Source organism: Pipistrellus kuhlii, unplaced genomic scaffold, assembly GCF_014108245.1.
Source record: "Pipistrellus kuhlii isolate mPipKuh1 unplaced genomic scaffold, mPipKuh1.p scaffold_m20_p_38, whole genome shotgun sequence".
In the NCBI taxonomy this organism is placed as follows: domain Eukaryota; kingdom Metazoa; phylum Chordata; class Mammalia; order Chiroptera; family Vespertilionidae; genus Pipistrellus; species Pipistrellus kuhlii.
In genome coordinates, this window is record NW_023425538.1 from 1,815,102 (window position 1) to 1,837,829 (window position 22,728).

At 58.7% G+C, this 22,728-nt stretch overlaps 3 protein-coding genes across 3 annotated transcripts; all 3 read left to right on the top strand.

The window, feature by feature from the left end:
• Positions 1 to 1,859: 1,859 nt before the first annotated feature.
• Positions 1,860 to 9,362, top strand: LOC118702387 (periaxin). The gene is made up of 3 exons (XM_036408245.2): positions 1,860 to 1,985; positions 4,334 to 4,490; positions 9,027 to 9,362. Exons 1-3 carry the CDS (start codon positions 1,959 to 1,961, stop codon positions 9,284 to 9,286), a joined length of 444 nt encoding a protein of 147 aa, XP_036264138.1. The 5' UTR covers positions 1,860 to 1,958; the 3' UTR covers positions 9,287 to 9,362.
• A 227-nt stretch (positions 9,363 to 9,589) lies between these two features.
• LOC118702379 (periaxin-like) lies at positions 9,590 to 13,855 on the top strand. The gene is made up of 4 exons (XM_045570862.1): positions 9,590 to 10,857; positions 10,888 to 11,328; positions 11,398 to 11,466; positions 11,530 to 13,855. Exons 1-4 carry the CDS (start codon positions 9,877 to 9,879, stop codon positions 13,705 to 13,707), a joined length of 3,669 nt encoding a protein of 1,222 aa, XP_045426818.1. The 5' UTR covers positions 9,590 to 9,876; the 3' UTR covers positions 13,708 to 13,855.
• A 1,887-nt stretch (positions 13,856 to 15,742) lies between these two features.
• HIPK4 (homeodomain interacting protein kinase 4) lies at positions 15,743 to 22,662 on the top strand. Its single transcript, XM_036408237.2, has 4 exons — positions 15,743 to 16,835; positions 18,574 to 18,930; positions 20,220 to 21,035; positions 21,544 to 22,662. The coding sequence occupies exons 1-4, from the start codon at positions 16,371 to 16,373 to the stop codon at positions 21,721 to 21,723; spliced, it is 1,818 nt and encodes a 605-aa protein (XP_036264130.1). The 5' UTR covers positions 15,743 to 16,370; the 3' UTR covers positions 21,724 to 22,662.
• Positions 22,663 to 22,728: the final 66 nt, after the last annotated feature.

Sequence of the window (22,728 nt, forward strand, 5' to 3'; positions counted from 1 at the left end):
TCTTAGACCCGGCTCAAGTCCCGGCTCTGTCACTGGGATACCCTCTCAGCCCTATTTACTCATCAGTAAAATGGGGTACCATGAGGCTGTGTCTATAAAGTGCCTGCCCAGCTCTGTTGGCACCATGGAGGTCCCTCTAAAAGTGCCTGTTTCTGGCACCTTCACAACCCTCTCTTCCTGCCCCAGCTGTTTTGCTCCTTGGCCCTCTACAGTGCTCAGGGCCACCAATGACAGTTAAGGTGCAGGGTTGGGGTCAAGGGCCCACACATGCAGGCTGTGTGACCCCAGACAGGTCACTTCCCCTCTCTGAGCCTGTTTCCAATCCTAAAACAGCCACCATATCCAGGGTGATTATAAGGTCTATGGGTGCCAACACAGGGCCCAGTTTGGAGGAAATGCCCAGATGGAAGCTAATCCTGCTTGGAGGGACTCGGGGCTCAGAGGAGAGGCCAGGAGAGGACATGGAGACCCAGACCCCTGACAGAGCCAGAGAGGAGCTCTCTGACTTGGGGGGGGGGGCAGCCAATGGAGTGGTCATAGCTGGAACATTGAAGGGGTCCCTGCATCTTCCCTCCTGGCCGCTGGTGGTGGGCTATGAAGGGCCATTGTGTGGCTGGGTGGGTGGGCAGGGGTGGAATGTCCTGGGCACAGAAGATGGGCCATTGTTTGAGGGAATGTGCCGCGTGAGGCCTGACCTTTCCCTTGGGAGTGGGGGTTGGCGTGTTGGCATGCTCGGTGGGGGCTGGGGAGACAAGACCCGAGCTGGGGGGAGACCAGGGGAACATACTATCCAATCCCCTTCCCCCAGAAGGGCTTAAGGCAGGCCACAGACTGACCCAGCTCTGTGTGATCGGGAGCAAGGCTCTCGGGCTGAGGTGGGAAGTAGAGGTCTTAGCACAGGACCGGCAGAGTGAGCACACAGTGCCATTAATTATTATCAGAATCCGGGCCTGGAGCTTTCAGACAAGTTCAAGTCTGACCAGGGCAGGTGGCTTCCCTTCTCCCAGCCTCGGGTGTCTTCTCTGTAGTGGGCTCATAGTGCACTGAACTCCTTTGGGAGTTCTGAGGGCCACATGCAGTAATCACTGTGGAACATTTGACACGAGATCAGGACCACAGGAAGTTCTTAGTAATAACAGCAAGTGCTTATGCAGTGACTTCCAGGTGCCTGACACTTTATGGTTAGCAACTCATTGGAGGTACTCTCAGTGTTGCCATTTTACCGATGAGAAGACTGCGGCACCGGGAGGTGTGGGGATTTGCCCCGGGGGCGATGGGATGGCAACAATCACTTTATAGTGCATCTGGCCCCCTTGGCCCATTGAGGGTTTGGCCTCAGGAGTTCTGCTGTCAGAAAGGCCTAGGAGCCAGTTCTGGCTTTACTGTTTGCTGGCCAATGGCATTGTCTTGGGTAAGGGCTCCTGCGGCTCAGTTTCCCCACCTGTGCTCTGGAGATAGAGCACTGACAGAGGGGAGGAAGGGCCAGGCCCTCGGGAAGCGGTCCGTGGCGTTGGCTGACAGTAATGCTTATGTTTTTCTTCTTAGAGCCCAGGACCCAGGAAACCCCACGTGACCCTGAGGTGAGCACTCGCTGACCCTCATGCCTCCCCCCAAGGCCCCCCCCCCGTTTCATGCCTTTGTCTCTCCTTGGCAGGCAGCCAGATCCCAGAGAGAGGGTGCGAGTCCCACAGACGACAGTGCGGCACGTCAGGCGGGGCTCCTGCTAGGAGGGGGCGCCTGTGCCCAGGCGGCGGTGAGAGGACAGTGGGGGGCCCTTCTCCCCTTGACCTCCCCCTCTACGCCCGGCCTCTTCTCCTCACCCTCCCCTGGCCTCCAACCTCCACCTCTGCCCCCCGCAGGCTCAGAGGCAGCTGCTCCATGCAGAACTGAAGCGGGTCCTGCAGAGGAAGGAAGAGAGGACGCAGGAGCCTGGGGCCCAGGTGACTCCGAGCAGCGCCATGGAGGTCAGGAGCCGGAGTGCTGAGGTGAGCGCCCTCGTCCTCCACGGGGCACCTGTGGGCCTGGTGAAGGGCACAGACTAGGCCGGCAAGGAAACGGCAAGGAGACTTCTCAGTCTCCCTATCTGTGAAATGGAAATAGCAACAGGGCCGATTTTATGGGTCACTGAGGAAAAAATTAACATCTGTAAAGTGCTTAGCACAGTGCCTGGCACAGACTAAGATTCAAATCAGCCAACTCATTGGAGCAGGATGGAATTATATCAATCATAAGCTAAAGAAGATGCAGCAGAAACCCTTCATCAAAAGTAGCAGGATGGTGCAAGGGTTAAGGACACAGGGTTTGGACACATGAGTTTATTTTTATTTTTTTCTGATCTCTTTTTTCACATTTTATTGACTTTTTACAGAGAGGAAGGGAGAGGGATAGAGAGCTAGAAACATTGATGAGAGAAACATTGATCAGCTGCCTCCTGCACACCCTCCCACTGGGGATGCGCCCGCAACTAAGGTACATGCCCTTGACCGGAATTGAACCTGGGACCCTTCAGTCCACAAGCTGATGCTCTATCCACTGAACCAAACCGGTTTCAGCGATGAGTTTATTTATTTATTTTTAATGAATATATATTTTTATTGATTTCAGAGAGAAAGGGAGAGGGAGAGACAGAAACATCAATGATGAGAGAATCATTGATCCGCTGCCTCCTGCACACCCCCGCCTGGGGCACATGCCCCTGACCAGAACTGAACCCAGGACCCCTCAGTCCACAGGCCTACACTCTATCCACTGAGCCAAACTGGACAGGGCTGGGCCCATGAGTTTAAATTCCTACCCTACCACTTCAATTGTGCAGCCTGAGCAGGTGACCTGGTCCCCCTAACCCTGTGTTCACATTTGTGAAACGGGGCGTGGTCCCCCCACTCGGAGGGTGCTGACGACTCACATAGCCGTTGCACAAGGGAGCCTCCTTTCCTCTCAGCTGCTGTCACTGTTAAGTAGATAAAGCACTGGCACTGACTGCAGCCTACCAGGTCCAGGCACAGAGAGGGTCCCCTTTTACAGGAGCCAAGCTGGCTGAGGGCGGCAGGCTGGGGGGTGCTGCCACAGAACAGTCTATGGCTCTGAGGGCATAGTCCTGAGGCTGAGGCCCAGTGGCTTAACCTGCAAGTCACTTCACCTCTCTGAGCCGCTGTGCCCCCTCTGTGACTGCCCAAGCTGTGGGGAGGATGAAATGAGATCCCACACAGGAAATGCTCAGACCAGGGCCTAAGAGTGGTAATGATGGTTATCCTGCTCCCTGCTACCTTCACCACCACTCCTCTTACCCCTTCTCTGCCCAACCTCTAGTCTCAGGGCCACTGCTGGGGGCACCTGGTCCAGACCTGCTTTCCCCTCTCTAGCCCTGGGCTCACCTCCAGTCTTCACCAACCTGGGCGCCTTGCCCAACAAAGAGCATCCGTTTGGATGCCTGTTGCTTCAGTTCTCAGCTCACAACAGACTCCTTCTCGTACACCTGTCTTACCCAATTTTCCAGGAGGGACACGGCCCAGAGAGGGCCAAGTTCTCTCCCAGAGACAGACAGCAGATTGGGTTTCCAGATAGTCATGGACGGAAGGTCTCTCACTGCCTGTTCTGGGGAAGTCCAGATGTGAATCCCACAGTGCACAGCTGGGCCGGGGCCAGGCCAGCACCACTGACAGTAAATACCAAGAATACCATGTCTGCCTGTCCACCACTCGTTACCCACGCACCCCCTTTCACTGGATTCCTTCTCCCATGGGCGTTCTGCAGGTCTTGGGGTCAGAGAGACCACAATAGGGCACAGTCTCACGCACGTGCATGTTTCCTAGGAGGTCAGCCCCACCCCCACCCCACTTGAGGGTCCAGCCCATTATTTGGGAGCCCATCCTCACGCCCAACCCTGTTCGGCTGTGATTGAAGCCCCTCCCCATTGCTCCTGAGACTGTGGGTCCCCACCCCCACCACACACACCGTGGCCACACCCCCCTGTACTTGGCCCCTCCACTCTGGTGACTCTACCCGCAGGGGGTCTAACGGAGCCCACCCCCCAGACCGGCCACGCCCTCCCTCCACCAGGCCCTCCAGGTTTTCTCTGGCCTCCCCCACACTGCCCCCCGCCCGGCCCGGACGGACTCCAGGGGAGCAGCGAGCCTTTCCGCGAGCCCCACTGGACGAGCGACCCCTCGGGTTTCCTCAAAGGGGAGATGCCAGCGTGGGTGGGCCCGTCCGACCAGCCTGGTCCTCGCAGGGGGACGTGTGCCCCGAGGAACGGTTTAAGAGACGCTTCTAAGCGCGAGGGCGGGCTGCGGGCGAGGTCTGGGCCCCACGGCGACCCCTCTGCCCCCCGCAGGAGCTGAGGCGGGCGGAGCTGGTGGAGATCATCGTGGAGACCGAGGCGCAGACGGGAGTCAGCGGCTTCGACGTGGCGGGCGGCGGGAAGGAAGGAATCTACATCCGCGAGCTGCGCGAGGACTCGCCGGCCGCGCGGAGCCTGAGCCTGCAGGAAGGTGGGCGGGGCCTCTTCGCGGGGGCGGGGCTAGGAATCCGCCCTGGGCCCGAGCGTGACGCGGTGCCAAGGGGCGGGGCTAAGGTCGCGGGCGGGTCTTTGTGTTTTGGCTTTGCAGCTGCTCATAGTGGGCTGTGGAGATTCCTGGTCTCAGAGCTGCTGTTTATTAGGTTTTTGATCTTGTGCCTCGGTTTTCTCATCTCTAAATTGGGAATAATTCTAGTTCTTACCTCATAGGGTTATTAGGGAGATGAAGTGAGTCAGCATTTGAAAACGTTTAGCACATAGCTAAGTGGCACACAGCAAGCACGATGTAAGTGCTGGTTATTGTTTTTGTTGTTTGGGCTGGAGAAAGAGGTGGAGTCAACAACGAGGAGGGTGGAGAGGGTAGCTGAGTAAGGGCTGTCTTAGGTAATGTGGATGAGACCGATGTGGTTTAAGTCATGCAGCAATTATTATTTAAGGGCCTTTTATTTCCATATACTATTTTAGGTGCTTGGGTTACTGGAGGGAACAAAACAGGGCGCTTTCATTCTAGCGGAGAGAGACATATTTAAACAAAACAAAACAAAACAAAAAAGTAAAGTATATAGTAAGTTAGAGGCAATATGTGCCACAAATGCCAGGGAAGAAGCTGCATTTTTACATAGGGTGAGCCAGGAAGGCAAGAAAGACCTGCAGAGGCAAGGCAGGAGGCAAGGCGGCAGGCTGTGCGGCCGTCTGGAGGAGCATTCCTGTGCAAGCACCCCCACGTGGGGAAGTGCCTGGCTTGTTGGAGGGAGAAAAAGGAAGCCCATGTGGACAAAACAGTCCGTGAAGAAGGAATTAAGAGATGAGGCCAGAGAAGAGAGAGGGAGTGATATTTTTAGAGGACTTTATGGGCCATGGTGAGACTCTTGATTTTGATCTGGGAGGGTTGTGAGTGGAAAATTGACTGTGTTGAACTAATATATTAGCAGGAGACTATAGGGGAGCGGGGTGAGAGGTAGGGAGGCCAACAAAAGGCTATTGTGATCATCCAGGAAAGAGATGGTGATGCTTGGGGCCAAGGGATAGTATTGGAGGCGAGGAGAAGGGTTTGGATGCTGGGTTTATTTTGGAGCAGGAGCCTTCACGACTGGATATGGGGAGTGATGGAAAGAGAAGGGTCAAGGAAGACGGTAGTCTTACAAATGGGGAATCCTGGGGCTGGAGCTTGGGAGGAAGACCAGACCAGGCTGGATTTGTTAAAGGAGAAATGCCTCTTGAGCATCAAGGGGGAGATATGGAAGGGCAGTTGCATATGTAAGTCTAGGATAGAGGGAAGAGTGCTGGGCCGGAGACATACACTTGGGAGTTGTCAGCATATTTATGACCTTAAAACTCCTAAATCTGGATGAGCTTCCCAAAGGGGTGAGTAGAGCATGTGGATTAAGGGTCTAAGGTCTGAACTCGGTGTTAGTGTGTCTTTAAGAGGTCAGGAGGATGGGGAGGAACCATCCTAGGAAGCTGGAACTTGACCATTGAACTTGGCTACTCAGAGTCACTGCCTGGGACCTTGAGAGGAACAGTTCAGGGTTGTGGGATGAGGTATCACAAGTGTGACTGGAGAAGTGGCAAAGATGCAGATAGACAGCCCAGTGCATTTTGCCATTAAGATAGAGAGATAAATGGGCGAGAATTCCAGGTGGAGTGATGTTCATGTGTAAGAAACACGGGCATGCTGATAGGAATAATGTAGAAGAGAGGGACAAACAATGATGTGGGGGAGGAGGGAGAACTGCTGGAGGAATTGACTTGAGCCCGGAGTGGGATGGTTCATTCCTAGGAACAGGTGGAGAGTGGAGTAAATCACCACAGGAGCGGGGGGCGGGGTGAGTAATGGGGTGAAAGGTTCTGGAAGTTGTTTTCTGAGTCTGAACAGCTTCTCCCCTCAGTTGCTCATTCCCTTTCTTTGTCCTGCCCCCTCTGCCAGCTCTGAGGGAAAGGAGAGGCGGCAGGTGGAGCGGAGGGAGCAGGGGAGAAAGCTTCATGGCACAGGTTGGGGAGAGAGCGATGTCAGCGGTGCTGAGGGGCAGGTGGAGAGGACAGTGGGGGTAGGACTTGGGCAGACGCTAGCAGGACGAATTTGAAAGGCCATGTGTAAGGTGACTGAAGAGAGGGAACCTGAGCCTCTAGGGAGAAGAGCCATGTCAGGAGGAGTGTTATGAGTAGGGGTGAGGTGCTGACTTCACTGACATCCAGATCCAAAACTCCTGGTCTTGGCTCCCCAGAACTTTGTCTCTTGACTGTCCCTTTCCCCACCTCCACCCATGGAAACTTCATTCTTTTTAAAAATATATTTTTAAAATTAATTTCAGAGAGGAAGGGAGAGATAGAAACATCAATGATGAGAGAGAATCATCAATTTGCTGCCCCTGCACACCCCCTACCTGGGGATTGAGCCTGAAACCCAGCCATGTGTCCTGGATTCAAACCTCCTGGTTCATAGGTCAACAGTTAACCACTGAGCCCACTGCCTGGGCATGGAAACCTCATTCTTTCCCCTCTCCTCCTCCTGCTTGATGTATTTCCTCTCCGGACAGTTGTGCCCTCTAAATGCTCAGGCCCTGGGCCCTGAACTCTGTAGACAGATGTCCCCCAAATAAGGGCACAGAAAAGAGGCGGGGGACCTCTTGATTTATCTGTGGACTCCAGTGCCCAGCCCTCTCCCCAGAACACTGCCCTGAAAATCCCATCTCTTCACTCTTCATAGCTCTACACATTTAAAAATATATATATTTTATTGATTTTTTACAGAGAGGAAGACAGAGGGATAGAGAGTTAGAAACATCGATGAGAGAGAATCATCGATCAGCTGCCTCCTGCACACCCCCCACTGGGGATGTGCCTGCAACCAAGGTACATGCCCTTGACTGGAATTGAACCTGGGACCTTTCAGTCCGCAGGCCGATGGTCTATCCACTGAGCCAAACCGGTTTCGGCCATTTCCCCCCTAAATATATTTTTACTAGGGGCCTGGTGCACCAAAATTGTGCACTGGGGGGGGGGGGGTGTCTCAGCCTGGCCAGCACCCTCTTGGGGGATGTCCACCTGCCGGCTTAGGCCCTCTTGCAATCCAGGACCTCTCGTTCTGCCTGCCGTGCTCCTTAGTGCTTCCATGAGCCTGGCTCCTGGCTGAGTGACACTCCCCTGAGGGAGCACCCTGATCATCAGGAGGCAGCACCTGCATTGAGTGTCTACCCTCTGGTTGTCAGTGTGAGTCATAACAATCAGGCATTCTGCCATTTGGTTCATTTGCATATTAGGGTTTTATTATAAAGGACTAGGGACACAGTGCATTAATTCATGCACCTTGAAAGGAGCTGTGGACTGCAACAGGGGCAGGTCTTGGCCCATTCTCCCCCTCCTCCTCCCTGGCCTGGCCCCTCCCGCCATGGCCCCCAGCCCTGTGTGCTAGCAGCCCTGCTCTCACCTGCTGACAGCACAGAGCTATTGGGGCCCGCACCAGTAGTAGGTGAAAGTGGGGCCAGTGCTAACAAAGGGTTTGAGGAGTTGGGGCAGGAGGAGTTGGAGAAGCCCTGAGGGGCAATCAGGGCTGGCAGCTGCGCTCACACCTGCTGACAACACTGAACTATCAGGGCCGGCGCCAGGTGTTAGCAGTGGGTGTGAGCGGGGCCAGTGCTGGAAACAAGTGCAAGCACCAGGCAGGACCTCAGTGTGGGGGAGCAAAGAATTTTCAGTAACCAACAGAGGCTCGCCCTGATGACAGTGACCAGAGTTCTGCCTTGGTCTGGCGACTCCACTCACCTGCTCCACCATCCCACCATGGCCAACGCCTGCCATGTTCTGCACTCTGCCGCCTGTTGTCGATGCCTGCCATTTTCTGCATGTGCCCCCTGGTGGTCAGTGCAGATCATAGCCACTGGTTGTTTGGTTGTTCCACTGTTCAGCCTATTTGCATATTAGGGTTTTATAGATTTCTTTCGGAGAGAAAGGGAGAGGGAGAGAGAAGTAGAAAATCAATGATGGGAGAAAATCACTGATAGGCTGCTACCTGCACACCCCATACTGGGGATCAGCCTGGAACCCGGGCATGTGCTCTGACTGGGAATGGAACTGTGACCTCCCGGTTCATAGGTCGACACTCAACCACGGAGGCACACCTGCCTGGCTCTGCACTCATTTTTAGACATGGCAAAAGATGAAGAGACTATTGTAACTATAAAGTTTAACTGTTTAAAAAGGGTCTGAAACGTAAGGATAGGCAAGGGGAATGGAAAGGCCACAGGCAGGCCTGATGGGTGTGGATTTGCTCAGTGGGAGGCAGAGCTAAGGCTGTGGCGTGGGGCTTCCTTCTTAGGTGTCCTCACTCATCCTCGTCCCCCCACCACCCCAAACAGGGAGGAGCTGCTTTGCTGCTCAGTCTTGCGCCTGGGATAGGTGGGAGCCAAAATTGTGGGCGGGGCCTCTCCGTTTGCTGGTTGTGAGGGGGGGGTGGGAGGAGCCAGGCGCGGGTGGAACTGCGGGATGCCCACGTCCCGCTCGCCTCTCGCAGGGGACCAGCTGCTGAGCGCCCGCGTGTTCTTTGAGAACTTCAAGTACGAGGACGCACTCCGCCTGCTGCAATGCGCCGAGCCGTACAAGGTCTCCTTCTGCTTGAAGCGCACCGTGCCCACCGGGGACCTGGCGCTGCGGCCCGGGACCGTGTCTGGCTACGAGATCAAGGGTCCGCGGGCCAAGGTGGCCAAGCTGGTACGCGTGCTTAGCCCGGCCCCGGCGCTGGACTGTCCTGGCGATCTCGTCTCCGCGCCATGAACCCTGCTCCCACACACCTCGGGCCAGCCTTGCCTTCTGTCTTGTCACTAACCCAATGCTAACCCCACCCTTTGCCTCCTGTTCTCCTCCCTGGGAGGGGGACCGGCTCAGACCAGGGCCCTCACCGGCTTCGGAGAGGCATCCTCACTTTCAGCTCCTGAACCAGGGGATTCCAGCAGGATTCCAGGGTTCAGCCTGACTGCTCCCCACTTACTGCTGAGTGAGCCGGGACAAGCTTCCTTTCTTTCGTAGCCAGTGTCCCCATAGACATGAGTGTCCTCTAGAATGAGGGTATTTGGAAAATCCTGAATGAGGGACCTGGAAGACTCGGGTCCCAGTTTCTACATTCCTGTTGACTCACTGTAAGACGCTAAATGAATGTCTTCTCCTCCAGGGGCAGGACGGGGAAATGACAGGCAGGAAGTGGGGATGGTGTCTTGGGGACAAAACATTTAATCCGTCTCATCCCTAGCCTGGTACAATGCCAGCTGGGCGCCCGGGCCACCTCAGGCCTCCCTGTCCCACCGCCTCCCGCCTCTCTCCTCTCTCCCCAGAACATCCAGAGTCTGTCCCCCGTGAAGAAGAAGAAGATGGTGGTGCCCGGGGCCCTAGGGGTCCCTGCAGATCTGGCCCCCGTTGACGTCGAATTCTCCTTCCCCAAGTTCTCCCGCCTGCGTCGGGGCCTCAAAGCCGAGGCTGTCAAGGGCCCCGTCCCGCCTGCTCCAGCCCGCCGGCGCCTCCAGCTGCCGCAGCTGCGGGTCCGGGAAGTGGCCGAAGAGGCCCAGGTCGCTCGGCTGGCTGCCGCCGCTCCTCCCCCCAGAAAAGCCAAAGCAGAGGCCGAGGCGGCCGGGGCCCGCTTCACGGCGCCCCAGCTGGAGCTGGTGGGGCCCGGGCTGCCAGGCACAGAGGTGGGCGTCCCCCCGAAGGGCCTGGGGAAGGAGGCCCCCGCGGGAGAAGCAGCCACTGGCTTTAGCCTGCACCTGCCCACCTTGGGGCTTGGAGCCCCGGCTGCACCCGCTGTGGAGCCTGTGGCCGTAGGGATTCAGGTTCCCCAGGTGGAGCTGCCCACCTTGCCCTCGCTGCCCAGTCTGCCCTCGCTGCCTTGTCTGGAGACCCGGGAAGGGGCCGCGGCAGCGCTGACGGTGCCCACCCTGGACGTAGCGGTACCCACTGTGGGGGTGGACTTGGCTTTGCCGGGTGCGGAGGTGGAGTCCCAAGAAGAGGTGCCGGAGGTGGCCCTGAAGATGCCCCGCCTCAGTTTCCCCCGCTTTGGGGCCCGAGCAAAGGAAGCAGCTGAAGTCAAGGTGGCCAAAGGCAGCCCTGAGGTCAAGGTGAAGGGGCCCAGACTTCGAATGCCCACCTTCGGGCTTTCTCTCCTGGAGGCCCGGCCCACCGCCCCTGAGGCCGCTGTTGAGAGCAAGCTGAAGCTGCCTACCATCAAGATGCCCTCCTTTGGCATTGGGGTCTCGCCACCTGAGGTCAAGGGGCCGGCTGTGAAGCTCCCCAAGGCCCCTGAGGTCAAGCTCCCGAAAGTGCCGGAGGCAGCCCTCCCAGAAGTGCAGCTCCCAGAGGTGGCACTTCCCAAAGTCTCAGAGATGAAGGTGCCCGAGATGGCGGTGCCCGAGATGCGTCTCCCAGAGGTGGCACTACCCAAAGTCTCAGAGATGAAGGTGCCCGAGATGGCGGTGCCCGAGATGCGTCTCCCAGGGGTGGCACTTCCCAAAGTCTCAGAGATGAAGGTGCCCGAGATGGCCGTGCCCGAGGTTCGACTCCCAGAGGTGGCACTTCCCAAAGTCTCGGAGATGAAGCTGCCGAAGGTGCCCGAGATGGCCGTGCCCGAGATGCGTCTCCCAGGGGTGGCACTTCCCAAAGTCTCCGAGATGAAGCTGCCGAAGGTGCCCGAGATGGCCGTGCCCGAGATGCGTCTCCCAGGGGTGGCACTTCCCAAAGTCTCAGAGATGAAGCTGCCCGAGATGGCCGTGCCCGAGGTTCGACTCCCAGAGGTGGCACTTCCCAAAGTCTCGGAGATGAAGCTGCCGAAGGTGCCCGAGATGGCCGTGCCCGAGGTTCGACTCCCAGGGGTGGCACTACCCAAAGTCTCCGAGCTGAAGGTGCCCGAGATGGCGGTGCCCGAGATGCGACTCCCAGAGGTGGCACTTCCCAAAGTCTCGGAGATGAAGGTGCCCGAGATGGCCGTGCCCGAGGTTCGACTCCCAGGGGTGGCACTTCCCAAAGTCTCCGAGCTGAAGGTGCCCGAGATGGCCGTGCCCGAGATGCGACTCCCAGAGGTGCAGCTGCCGAAGAAGGCCCCCGAGGTGAAGCTGCCCAAGGCTCCAGAGGTGCAGCTCAAAGCTGCCAGGGCAGAGAAGGTGGAGGGGGTGGAATTCAGCTTCAAGATGCCTAAGATGACCTTGCCCAGGTTAGGGAGGGCAGGGTCCCCGTCACGAAGCAAGGCAGGCGAGGCAGGGGCTGAAGTCTCAGGGAAGCTGGTGACACTTCCCCGCCTACAGCCAGAGGTGGACAGCGAGGCTCGTGGGGGTGTCCCCTCCCTCACGCTGCCCTCAGTGGAGCTGCACCTGCCAAGAGCACTCAGCCTGGAGGGACAGGTCCCAGTGGCTGAAGTGGGCAAGGTGGAGCGAGCAGAAGGCAAGGCAGCACAGGCAGAGGGCAAGGTGGAATGGGCAGAAGGCAAGGCGGCAGCAGGGGTTGGGGAAGTGGCCTTCCGGATGCCCTCTGTGGAGATTGTCACTCCACAGCTGCCCACCGTGGAAGTCGAGGAAGAGAGGGCAGAGGTGGAGGTGACGGAGATGAAAGTCAAACCCACCTCCAGGTTCTCGCTGGCCAAGTTTGGACTCTCCGGGCCAAAGGCGGCCAAGGCAGAGGCTGAGGGGGCTGGACAAGCCACCAAGCCAAAGGCATCCAAGTTCGCCATCTCACTCCCCAAGGCTCGGGTGGGAACTGAGGTTGAAGCTAAAGGGGTCGGGGACGCAGGCCTGCTGCCCGCTCTCGATCTGTCCATCCCGCAGCTCAGCCTGGATGCCCATCTGCCCACAGGCAAGGTGGAGGTGGCAGGGGCCGATTACAAGCTCAAGGGCCCCAGGTTTACCCTGCCCAAGTTTGGGGTCAGAGTTCGGGACACCGAGGCTGGAGAACTCATGCCAGGGGTGTCTGAGCTGGAGGGCAAGGGCTGGAGTTGGGATGGGAGGATGAAGATGCCCAAACTGAAGATGCCCTCCTTTGGGCTGGCTCGGGGGAAGGAGGCAGAAATCCAGGGTGGGCGTGTGAGCCCAGGAGAAAAGGCAGAGTTGATGGCCGGACAGCTTAAGATCCCTGAGGTAGAGCTGGTGACTTTGGGGGCCCAGGAGGAAGTGAGGGCGGAGGGGATGGTGGCCGCCCGTGGGGCAAGGCTGTCAGGCCTGCAAGTGTCCACAACCAGCCAGGCAGGCGCCGAGGGCCAGGAGGGGGTGCTACGGGTGCCCGTGGGCATCTCCCTGCCTCAGGTGGAGCTGACGGGATTCAGTGAGGCCGGCCTGGGTGCAGCCGCCGCGCAGCAGGCTGAGGGCCCCGCAGGCTACAGGGTGCAGGTGCCTCAGGTGACCCTGTCTCTGCCGGAAGCCAAGGGGGAGGGTGGCGAGCTGCTGGTGGGAGAGGGCGTCTTCAGGATGCCCACGGTGACGGTGCCCCAGCTGGAACTGGATGTGGGGCTGGGCCGAGAGGGGCAGGTGGGCGAGGCGGCCACAGATGAGGGTGGGCTGAGGCTGAAGATGCCCACACTGGGGGCCAGAGCTGGGGCTGGGGTCGGAGGACCTGGAGACCAGCCCCCAGGGGTCGACCGGTCCTTCCACCTTTCACTGCCCAGCCTGGAGCTCTCGCCCCCTGCCATCAGCAGCCACGCCGAGTACCAGGTGGTAGAGGGTGAGGGAGACGCCGGACACAAGCTCAAGGTTCGGCTGCCCCGGTTTGGCCTGGTGCGGGCCAAGGAGGGGGGTGAGGAGGGCGAGAAGGCCAAGAGCCCGAAGCTCAGGCTGCCCCGGGTGGGCTTCGGCCAGAGCGAGGCTGTTTCCGGGGAAGGCTCCCCCAGCCCGGAGGAGGGGGAGGAGGAGGAGGGGGACGAGGAGGGCAGCAGGGACGGGGCTTCTGGTCGCCGTGGCCGCCTACGGGTTCGCCTGCCTCGTGTGGGCCTGGCCACTTCTTCCAAGGCCTCTCGGGGGCAGGAGGGCGAGGCAGCCTCCAAGTCTCCTGGCGGGGAGAAGTCCCCCAAGTTCCGGTTCCCCAGGGTCTCCCTCAGCCCCAAGGCCCGGAGCGCGAGCAGGGACCGCGAAGAGGGTGGATTCCGGGTCCGACTGCCCAGCGTGGGGTTTTCGGAGACTGGGGCTCCAGGCCCCGCCAGGATGGAGGGGACTCAGACTGCTGTCATCTGAAGCCCCCTCCTGCCTGCCCACCCCGCCCCTTTGTGTGTGAGTTAACCAGCACTAACCCCCAGAGGGCAGGAGTGCGAGGTCTCCTGCCCGGCTCATTGGCAAGAGTGTCTGTATCCTGCCAAGTCATGTGAATAAATAATCCAGAGGTGGCCTAGTGTCTGGTCTTCTCTGTGTACTGGGAGGGTGTGGGGAGTGAGGGAGGGTGCAGAGAAAAGAATCCCAGAGAAGGAAGGAGCGGCGGCCATGATCCTGGCCTGAAGGAGCCTGTGTGGGGAGACACGGGCCGCCTCTGGTCTGAGGAGAGTCAGGGAGGCCTTGGGAGGGGCCTAGTGGAAGGGAGCCTGTCCTAGCCCTTCAGAAACCCCAGGGGCCATGAGCAGGACTCTGGGAAGTTCCCCGCTGCAGGACCCCTCTGCTGGGGACTCCGCCTGCCCTGGGGAACCCCACACAGGCCGGGACAGCCCAAGGGGCTGAGAGCAGCCTGATTGCTACCCACCTGCCCTCTGCTGGCCACTTCACCAACAAGCGCGCCTCTGCATCCTGGCTGTTCCTTTTCCGTCTGGCTGGTTTGACAGCCTGGTCCACCCGGCCCCACCCAGGAAGCCTCTCCGGGCCCTCTCCAAGCTCCTGGGTTCAGAGCCTCCACTTACAGTTGCCTCGTAGGACTAGGTCCTCGGTGCTCAAGCTCGGCTCCCAGGGACCCCCACCTCACTCCGGATTTATGCACCTAAACTCTTGCCAGGGCCTACAGACACCCTCCCCCCCACCCCCCCCATCTCTCTGCCATGCCCCAGACTACTAGGAAGACATGCTTTCCCATTCCAAATCCCCCCCTGATGCCCCATACCCACCCCTCCACACTATTCCCATCCAAGAGGATGAAGGGCCGTGCCCTTGATTGTCACAGACCCCCCACTTACTCCACTCCTCCCTCCAAGCCTGCCCCATCGGGCCACTACCCTGTCTCGTGCTTTCTCTTTGTCTCCGCCAAACGTGCAGGAGTTACCTGCCCTCGTGGCACCCCCGCCCCTGGACCAGCTCAGCTCCGTAGCCGTGGGGTTTCCTCCCTCAGTGGCTACCCGGTCCAGTGTCCGAAATGACTTCCCGGTGATCCCACTGAGGGCTTCCTCTGTCTCTTTTGCCCTGGCTTCTCAGGCCCCTTCCTCCGTTCTGAACACTCCCCTCTCTTTCCTGGAGCCCTTTGGGCTCCTCCCAGGCCCTCATCCCTCCCACACCCATCCTAGGCCTGTCACCCTCCCAGAGGCTTCTGCTCCTCACCTCTGGGTGACAGTTCCCAAATCCTCTTCTGGGTGCTCGAGGGCACTAGGAGGATGTGTGAGGTGAAGGTTCAGAGCTTGGCTCTAGAGCCACACTTCTCAAGGTCAAAGCCTGTCTCTGGCACCCAACTTTTTTCTTCAATTAAATGGAGCTATTAAAATGTATAGTGTTGGGAGGGAGGGGCAATGTTAAAATATGTACACAGATAATAATTTAATTAAAAAATGTAAAAATAAGATAAAATGTATGGTGTGCCTAGCCAGCGTGGCTCGGTGGTTGAGCACTGCCCCATGAACCAGGAGGTCATGGTTCAAGTTCTGGTCAGGGTACATGCCTGGGTTTAGGACTCGATCCCCAGTGGGGGTTGTGCAGGCAGCAGCCAATGAATGAATCTCATCATTCATGTTTCTGTCTCTCTCCCTCCCGTCCTCTCTGAAATAAATCAAAACAAACAAACAAATAAAATGTGTGTTGTAAGGGTAAGGCTTCTAAAGCACTCAATATTAAATTTCCTAACCTGACCTTAGCATCTTCTCCTCCGAAGTGCTCTGTCCATGCCCCCATTTCTGGGACACCGCCCTCCTCCCCAATGTGTCAGTGCCTTGGCCTGGCCTCCTGCACGTCTCATCCACAAGCCTCTTCCCTGTCTCCCCAACCTCTTCCACCTGGGCTCCTCCAGGCTCAGGGCCTCTGCTCTTGCTCCCTCTAATTCAGCTTTCTTCACACAAGTAGCTTTCTGATGCTTAAAAGCCCTCTGTAACTCCTCCGTGCCCTCAGGACAATGTCCAAACTTCTTAGCTTGGCACTCAACCTGCATCCGCTTCGGCCACACCTTCCCCCATGCCAGCCCAGGCTGGGCAGGTACTTTCTGAAAACACACATACACTTCCCTTTCGTTAGGAAAACCTGCCTTTTCTCACCTTGGTCTGGGAGTGCTCCTGCTTCTGCCTGAGGTCCACCATCAGACTCCCCTCTCAAAGGATCCTCTACCTGTCCAACCTCTTCAAGGTTCCGCCACTGGGTGGGGGAGGGGGCTTGGCCTGCCACCCCACCCCCCATTCCACCGAGGGGTTCAGGTCTCCAACAACAGAACTGGAGCCACTCAGCAACGCTGGAACGCATTTAGGGGGGCCTGGGGCCCCTCGTCCCAAGCCAAGAGGGCTTTGGGGGAGGGGTGTAACTCTTGGCATATTCCCTGTGTGGCCTAGGGGGTTGTAAGGTGCCCAGGAGGTGAGGGCAAACTTCATAGGGGTAGACACGAGTGAGGTTCTCTTTCCCCCGCTGGGGGTACGTCGGGGACAGAGGCAAAGGGGGGAGCCGGGAGGCCTCGAAGACAGAGGTGGGGCAGAGGTGGTGGCAGGGTGGTGTCCGGCAGCCGGGGCACCATGACCACCATCCAGTCGGAGACTGACTGTTACGACATCATCGAGGTGCTGGGCAAGGGCACCTTCGGGGAGGTGGCCAAGGGCTGGCGGCGCAGCACGGGCGAGATGGTGGCCATCAAGATCCTCAAGAACGACGCCTACCGCAGCCGCATCATCAAGAACGAGCTGAAGCTGCTGCGCTGCATGCGGGGCCTGGACCCCGAGGAGGCCCACGTCATCCGCTTCCTCGAGTTCTTCCACGACGCCCTCAAGTTCTACCTGGTGTTTGAGCTGCTGGAGCAAAACCTTTTTGAATTTCAGAAGGAGAACAACTTTGCGCCTCTTCCCGCCCGCCACATCCGCACGGTCACCCTGCAGGTTCTCAGAGCCCTGGCCCGGCTCAAGGAACTGGCCATCATCCATGCCGATCTCAAGCCTGAGAACATCATGCTGGTGGACCAGACGCGCTGCCCCTTTAGGGTCAAGGTAAGTGGCTGCCCTGGGTGGCAGCATCTCCTGTTCTGTCTCCTCCCGGCCTTCCCCAGCTCTGGACGCTCTGGTTGTGAGGAGCAGGAAGACAGTGAGGGGTGACTGCACCAGGCCAGGTGGAAGGCGTGGCTGGGCGGGACTAGACTTGTGGGGGGTAGTGGGAGGAGGGGCACGGGTGGGTCCGAATAGATTTTGGAACTGGTGACAATGGGGTTTGCTGGTGGATCTCATATGAAGTGGAAGAGAGGACATGAGGGGCCACCAAAGCCTGTTGGCCTGAGCAACTGGAAGGATGGCAGTGCCATACCTCGTCACAGTGAGTCTGCTTGTCAACAAACACTCTCTGAATGCCTGCTCTGGGCCTGACCCTGTGCTGGGTGCAAGGGTCTGGGCTCCCCATCCCACCCCTGACCTTCTGGGTTTGTTATTGTCCCCTAATGATAGGAGCTAGGAGCGCCATGAGAGCAGAGCCCAGCAATTTTGGTCACCACTGTACCCGTGGCCCCTCCCAGCACAGCACTGCTGTGGCATCAATGCTGGATGGATGGCAGGCCTTTGTGGATGTTAGCAGTGCTTGGGAATGAGGAGGGTGTGGGCTGCCGGGAGGTGTCTTTCCAGTGGGTGATTTAGAGACACATGGCGAGAGACGCTGAGGGAGGAGAGACAGACAAGCCATGAAGTGGCAAAGAAAGAACAAAAGATACAAAGGAGACAGAAAGACAATGAGAGATTTTTTAAAAATTCAGTCACTCATTCATTCATTCATTCACTCATTCACTCATTCATTCATTCTGAGCTCCTGCTCTGTGCCAGTCGCTATTCAAGGCATCTAGGGACTCAGCAGTGAACAGACAAAATCCTGCCTTCATGGGACTCAAATCCTAGTTGGTTAAAAAAGCAATGAACTCAATAAAAATATAAAATATATGGTTTGTGAAATAGTGGTAAGAGCCGTGGAGAAAAGCAGAGGGCCAGGAAGGGGGCGAGGAGGGGCAGGGGGGCTGGCTTTTGATAGGATGGTTGGGGGGAGGCCTCACTGAGAAGGTGACTGGAGTAGAGACCTAGGAAGGGAGGGGCGCTGTGTGGACATCCAAGGGAAGAGCATTCCAGGCAGAAGACACAGCCGGGGCCCAGGCTTCGCTGGGAATATATCCATCCGGCTCATTCAGGAAGAGTGAGAGCTCCTGTGGACCCGGGAGCAGGGTGAGTGAGGGGAAGTGGGAGGAGCTGAGGGCAGAGAGGAGATGGGCAGATCGCAGGAGCCCCGGGCCTGTGGTGAGAACTCTGGCTCTTATCACAGGATGTAGTAAAGCCACAGAGGATGCTGAGCGGGGAGGTACGTGACCTGACGCCGTGTTCACAGGATCTCTCAGAGCACATGGGAGGAACAGCCTGGGGGGCAGAGGGCGGGAGCAGGGAGAGCTGTCGAGGCAGGAAGTGATGGAGGCAGGATCAGGTGGGGCTGTGGCTTCGATGCTCAGAGGGTGGAACCAACAAAATTTGCTGATGGACAAGGTGTGGGGTGAGAGAGCAGGAGAGGGGCTTTAATGCCACAGACATACGTTCTAGCGGAGAGAACAGAAACACACCCACACAAAGCAGAGACAGAGGCTGGAGGAGACAGGAGTAAGACTAAGATGGCAGACGCAGACACATACTGTGGAGAGATGCCCACCGAGGCCCGGATGGGTGGTCCCACCCCATGCCTTGCCCACCGGGCTCCCTTCCCACACAGGTGATCGACTTCGGCTCGGCCAGCATTTTCAGCGAGGTGCGCTACGTGAAGGAGCCGTACATCCAGTCGCGCTTCTATCGGGCCCCCGAGATCCTGCTGGGGCTGCCCTTTTGTGAGAAAGTGGACGTGTGGTCGCTGGGTTGTGTCATGGCCGAGCTGCACCTGGGCTGGCCGCTCTACCCTGGCAACAACGAGTACGACCAGGTGCGCTACATCTGTGAGACTCAGGGCCTGCCCAAGCCCCACCTGCTGCACGCCGCCCGCAAGGCCCACCACTTCTTCAAGCGCAACCTCCACCCTGATGCTGCCAACCCCTGGCAGCTCAAGTCTTCGGCTGACTACCTGGCTGAGACCAAGGTAGGGGGCAGGCGCAATGAGGGCAGCAGTGTGGGGGGCTGCTGCATAAAGAAGAAAACCTGGCCCAGCCGGCACGGCTCAGTGGTTGAGCATCGACCTATGAACCAGGAAGTCACGGTTTGATTCCCGGTCGGGGCTGTCAGGGCACATACCCAGGTTTTGAGCTCGGTCCCCAGTAGGGCTGATGCAGGAGGCAGCCGATCAATGATTCTCTTTCATCATTGATGTTCCAATCTCTCTCTTCTTCTCCCTTCCTCTCTGAAATCAGTAAAAATGTATTTTTTAAAAAAAGAGTTAACACATCTAAAGCACTTAGAAAAAGTGCCTGTATTTAGTAAGCGTCTGAATCTGAGCTCTGTGCTCTGTCTTCCAAGGTGTGTGACTTGGGACAAGTGTCTTTGACCTCTCTGTGCCCCGGTTTCCTCGTCTAGGTTAGCCCTCAGGGAGGTCTGGAAGCTTGGGTCAGCTGTGGGGATTGTCATAAGAGAGATCTGGGTGAGAACAACGGTGGGACTGGAAGTTTGAGGGCCACTCTGGGGGCTGCTGCAGCAAGAGGGATCTGGATTATGCCAGGAGTGAGACAGAAAGGGCAGCTCAGATCTGGGTCAGGCAAACCCATGCAGTGTGCGGGATCTACATGAGGCCCAGGTGGGACTGGGCTTATAAGGCAGCCTGCCTGCCACCACTGTGGCCGCTGTCAGCGCACCGGTGCGGAGTCTGGGTGAGACTGCAGAGGAGTGGAAGTCCGGGTCAGCTGCAGGACCAGCTACAAGAGGGGTCTGGGTGCGGCCAAAGACGAGACTGAGAGGATGTGGCAGCTCCTCTGAGGGCTCCTTGCCTGGCGGTTGTCAAGCTAGTGTGGCAAAGAGGTTCAACCACTGGGAGGCCTGGAGGCCTGGGACGGAGTGTGGGAGCCTGGGTTTGATTCCAGGAGGACTGGAGGCTCAGGGCAGTTCCTCTGCTAGCTGCTCGCTGGAAGAGGCTGGCCCACAGCTCAGGGGAGGACTGGCGGTCTGGGACGAGGGGTGAGACTTGAGTGAGGGTAACTGGGTGAGATGACAATAGGCAGGTGTGCTTCCAGCAGGAGCGGGGCTCTGGGTTCGACTAGAGGGACCAGGTTTGGCCCTTCCAGCAGCAGGAGGGCTTCCAGTCAGATCACAGGCAGGACTGGAATCAGATCTGTGGACTTCATAGCAGCAGGAGAGCTCTGGGCCAGACTGCAGGGCCTGCTGGGGGTTACAGGAGTGACTGGGGCCCGAGGCTAACCCCTGCCCGCTGTGTCCCACCAGGTACGCCCGCTGGAGCGCCGCAAGTACATGCTCAAGTCGCTGGACCAGATTGAGACGGTGAACGGCGGCGGGGCGGCCGGGCGGCTAACCTTCCAGGACCGGGAGGCGCTGGCCGAGCACGCCGACCTCAAGAGCATGGTGGAGCTGATCAAGCGCATGCTGACCTGGGAGTCGCACGAGCGCATCAGCCCCAACGCGGCCCTGCGCCACCCCTTCGTGTCCATGCAGCAGCTGCGCAGCGCCCACGAGGCCACGCGCTACTACCAGCTGTCGCTGCGCAGCTGCCGCCTCTCGCTGCAGGTGGAGGGCAAGCCCCCCGCGCCCGTGGTGGCCGCCTCGGAGGACGGGCCCCCCCCCTACTACCGCCTGGCCGAGGAGGAGGAGGCCGTGGGTCTGGGCGGCGTGGCGGGCAGCGGGCCCTTCTTCCGCGAGGAGAAGGCCCCGGGCGTGCAGAGGGCCATCGACCAGCTGGACGACCTGAGCCTGCAGGAGGCGGGCCACGGGCTGTGGGGCGAGGTCCCACTCAAGGCGGCCGTGGCCGGCCTGCGGGTGCCGGACGCGGGCCCCGAGCCCATCCTGGCCTTCTACGGCAGCCGTCTGGTCGGCCGCCACAAGGCCCGCAAGCCGCCCACGGGCTCCAAGTCCGACTCCAACTTCAGCAACCTCATCCGGCTGAGCCAGGCCTCGCCCGAGGACGAGGGGCCCTGCCGGGGCAGCGGCTGGGCCGAGGGCGAGCACCGCGGAGCCTCCGCCAAGCCGCCCACCATCCCCAAGCGGGACGGGGACGGGCCCGACATCAAGGACATGGATGCTGAGGTGAGCCAGGGGGCCGGAGGGTGCAGGGGGATCTGGGGCCAGGGGTGCCCACAGAGCTTCGGGGGGGCGCGGGGAACCTGGCCTTGGCTCCCTGTGTTAGCAACAGCCGGTTCAGAGCCCAACACACACTGGCCCAACCTCAACATATGACAAGGCTCCGCACATGCTAACCCAAAACTCGGGATAAAATTAGGATGACGCGGCTCTGCCCATACTGACGTGCCGCCAGGCTGTGTGAAAACGCAGGGCACAGTAACCCACCTGGAGGAAGTGAGAAGGCCCAGCACACTCACCCACCCCCAGGAAGAGGTGACAAAGCCCCAGCAGACCTCACACACCCCAGCACACACTGGCCTCAGCACACACTAGCGAAGCCCAGGATGTGACGAGGGTTGCAACGGTATAGAATGGTCTTCAGGAAGTGACAAGGGTTCGGGTGGGACAGGGGGGTGTCCACGAGGGGCAGGCTGGTGGCTTCTTGGCTGATGCCCTCTCTTCTACCCCACAGAGGCCGAGCCCCGAGCTCTTCGACCCCAGCACCTGTCCTGGAGAATGGCTCAGCGAGCCAGACTGGACCCTGGAGGGCATCAGGGGCCCACGGGCACAGGGGCTCCCAACCCGTCATACCCACCCGCATGGCCCACCCCGGGCCGCCAGCTTTCTGCAGCATGTCGGCGGGCAGCATTGATGGTGACCGCACCGCTACCCATCACTGGTGGCTGAGCTAGCTGGGCTGGCCTCCCTTCCTCAGAGCCATCCCCTGAACCCACAAATTCTTACAGAAAGCTATCCAGAAACTCCCATCCCTCCCCCCCACAGTACATGCCTGCACACACCCCCAAACACAGGAGGGCTTGGTGTCTGGCCTGTGGCCACCTCAGTCAGAGGGGCACAGAATGGTGCTGCACTCTGCTGGCCCTGAGCACGTCTTGGCCCTGTGTCTCTGCCTATTTCAATAAAGAGCTGTTCACAGCCCTGCCTCACGCCTGTCCCCCTGCCTGTCCCGGCGCTGGGGGGGAGGGGGGTGTTCAGGCTGGTGCTCAGGCCTGCTCTCTGATGCTGCACCCAGTTGGCCATTGGCTCGGGTTGGAGGCGGGGCTACCGTGACACTGGGACAGGCTGTGCTTGGCACACTGACCCATTCCTTAAATATGGCGAAGTGCTTGGCTCACAAGCACATGAGAACCATCCTCAGTACATGGTGTTCAGCAGGGGCCGATCCAAGCTTGCCAGATATCTGTGGGTTAGCATGTGCGGAGCCTTGTCATATGTTGAGGTTGGGCCAGTGTGTGTTGGGCTCTGAACTGGCTGTTGCTAATGCATGCTGTTGCTAACGCAGGGAGCCAAGGCCAGGTTCCCACCCGCCCCCCTGCCCCCCGAAGCTCTGTAATTACATTACAGGCTGGCCATGCACTTGGCTGGGCAAATTCATACTTGGTGCATGCTCCCGTGTTCAGGCATTCGAGTCCACCCTTGGGATATGACGATGGTTCATCTGTGAGCACGCTAACCCATGTTGGTTACAGGATGCTCAGCATACACCAACCACGTCGTCGTACAAGCATACTCAGCACATGCCAGTTACACATGCCAGCCTATGTGGTTACATGCTGAGAGCTCAGCACATGCTAAACCAGTGGGCCACATGCTGTATGCTCAGCAATGGCAGGCCACCTGCTGAAGACTCAGCACA

What these genes read in the sequence shown, in the direction of transcription:
- HIPK4 (XM_036408237.2), top strand. Translation starts at nt 16,371, where the DNA reads ATGACCACCATCCAGTCGGAGACTGACTGTTACGACATCATCGAGGTG. An exon ending in ACTACCTGGCTGAGACCAAG is followed by an intron (nt 18,931 to 20,219) that starts GTAGGGGGCAGG and finishes GTGTCCCACCAG; the next exon opens with GTACGCCCGCTGGAGCGCCG. An exon ending in TCAAGGACATGGATGCTGAG is followed by an intron (nt 21,036 to 21,543) that starts GTGAGCCAGGGG and finishes TCTACCCCACAG; the next exon opens with AGGCCGAGCCCCGAGCTCTT.
- LOC118702379 (XM_045570862.1), top strand. Translation starts at nt 9,877, where the DNA reads ATGGTGGTGCCCGGGGCCCTAGGGGTCCCTGCAGATCTGGCCCCCGTT. An exon ending in CGGAGATGAAGCTGCCGAAG is followed by an intron (nt 11,329 to 11,397) that starts GTGCCCGAGATG and finishes TCCGAGCTGAAG; the next exon opens with GTGCCCGAGATGGCGGTGCC. An exon ending in CCAAAGTCTCGGAGATGAAG is followed by an intron (nt 11,467 to 11,529) that starts GTGCCCGAGATG and finishes AAAGTCTCCGAG; the next exon opens with CTGAAGGTGCCCGAGATGGC.
- LOC118702387 (XM_036408245.2), top strand. Translation starts at nt 1,959, where the DNA reads ATGGAGGTCAGGAGCCGGAGTGCTGAG. An exon ending in TCAGGAGCCGGAGTGCTGAG is followed by an intron (nt 1,986 to 4,333) that starts GTGAGCGCCCTC and finishes TGCCCCCCGCAG; the next exon opens with GAGCTGAGGCGGGCGGAGCT. An exon ending in GAGCCTGAGCCTGCAGGAAG is followed by an intron (nt 4,491 to 9,026) that starts GTGGGCGGGGCC and finishes CGCCTCTCGCAG; the next exon opens with GGGACCAGCTGCTGAGCGCC.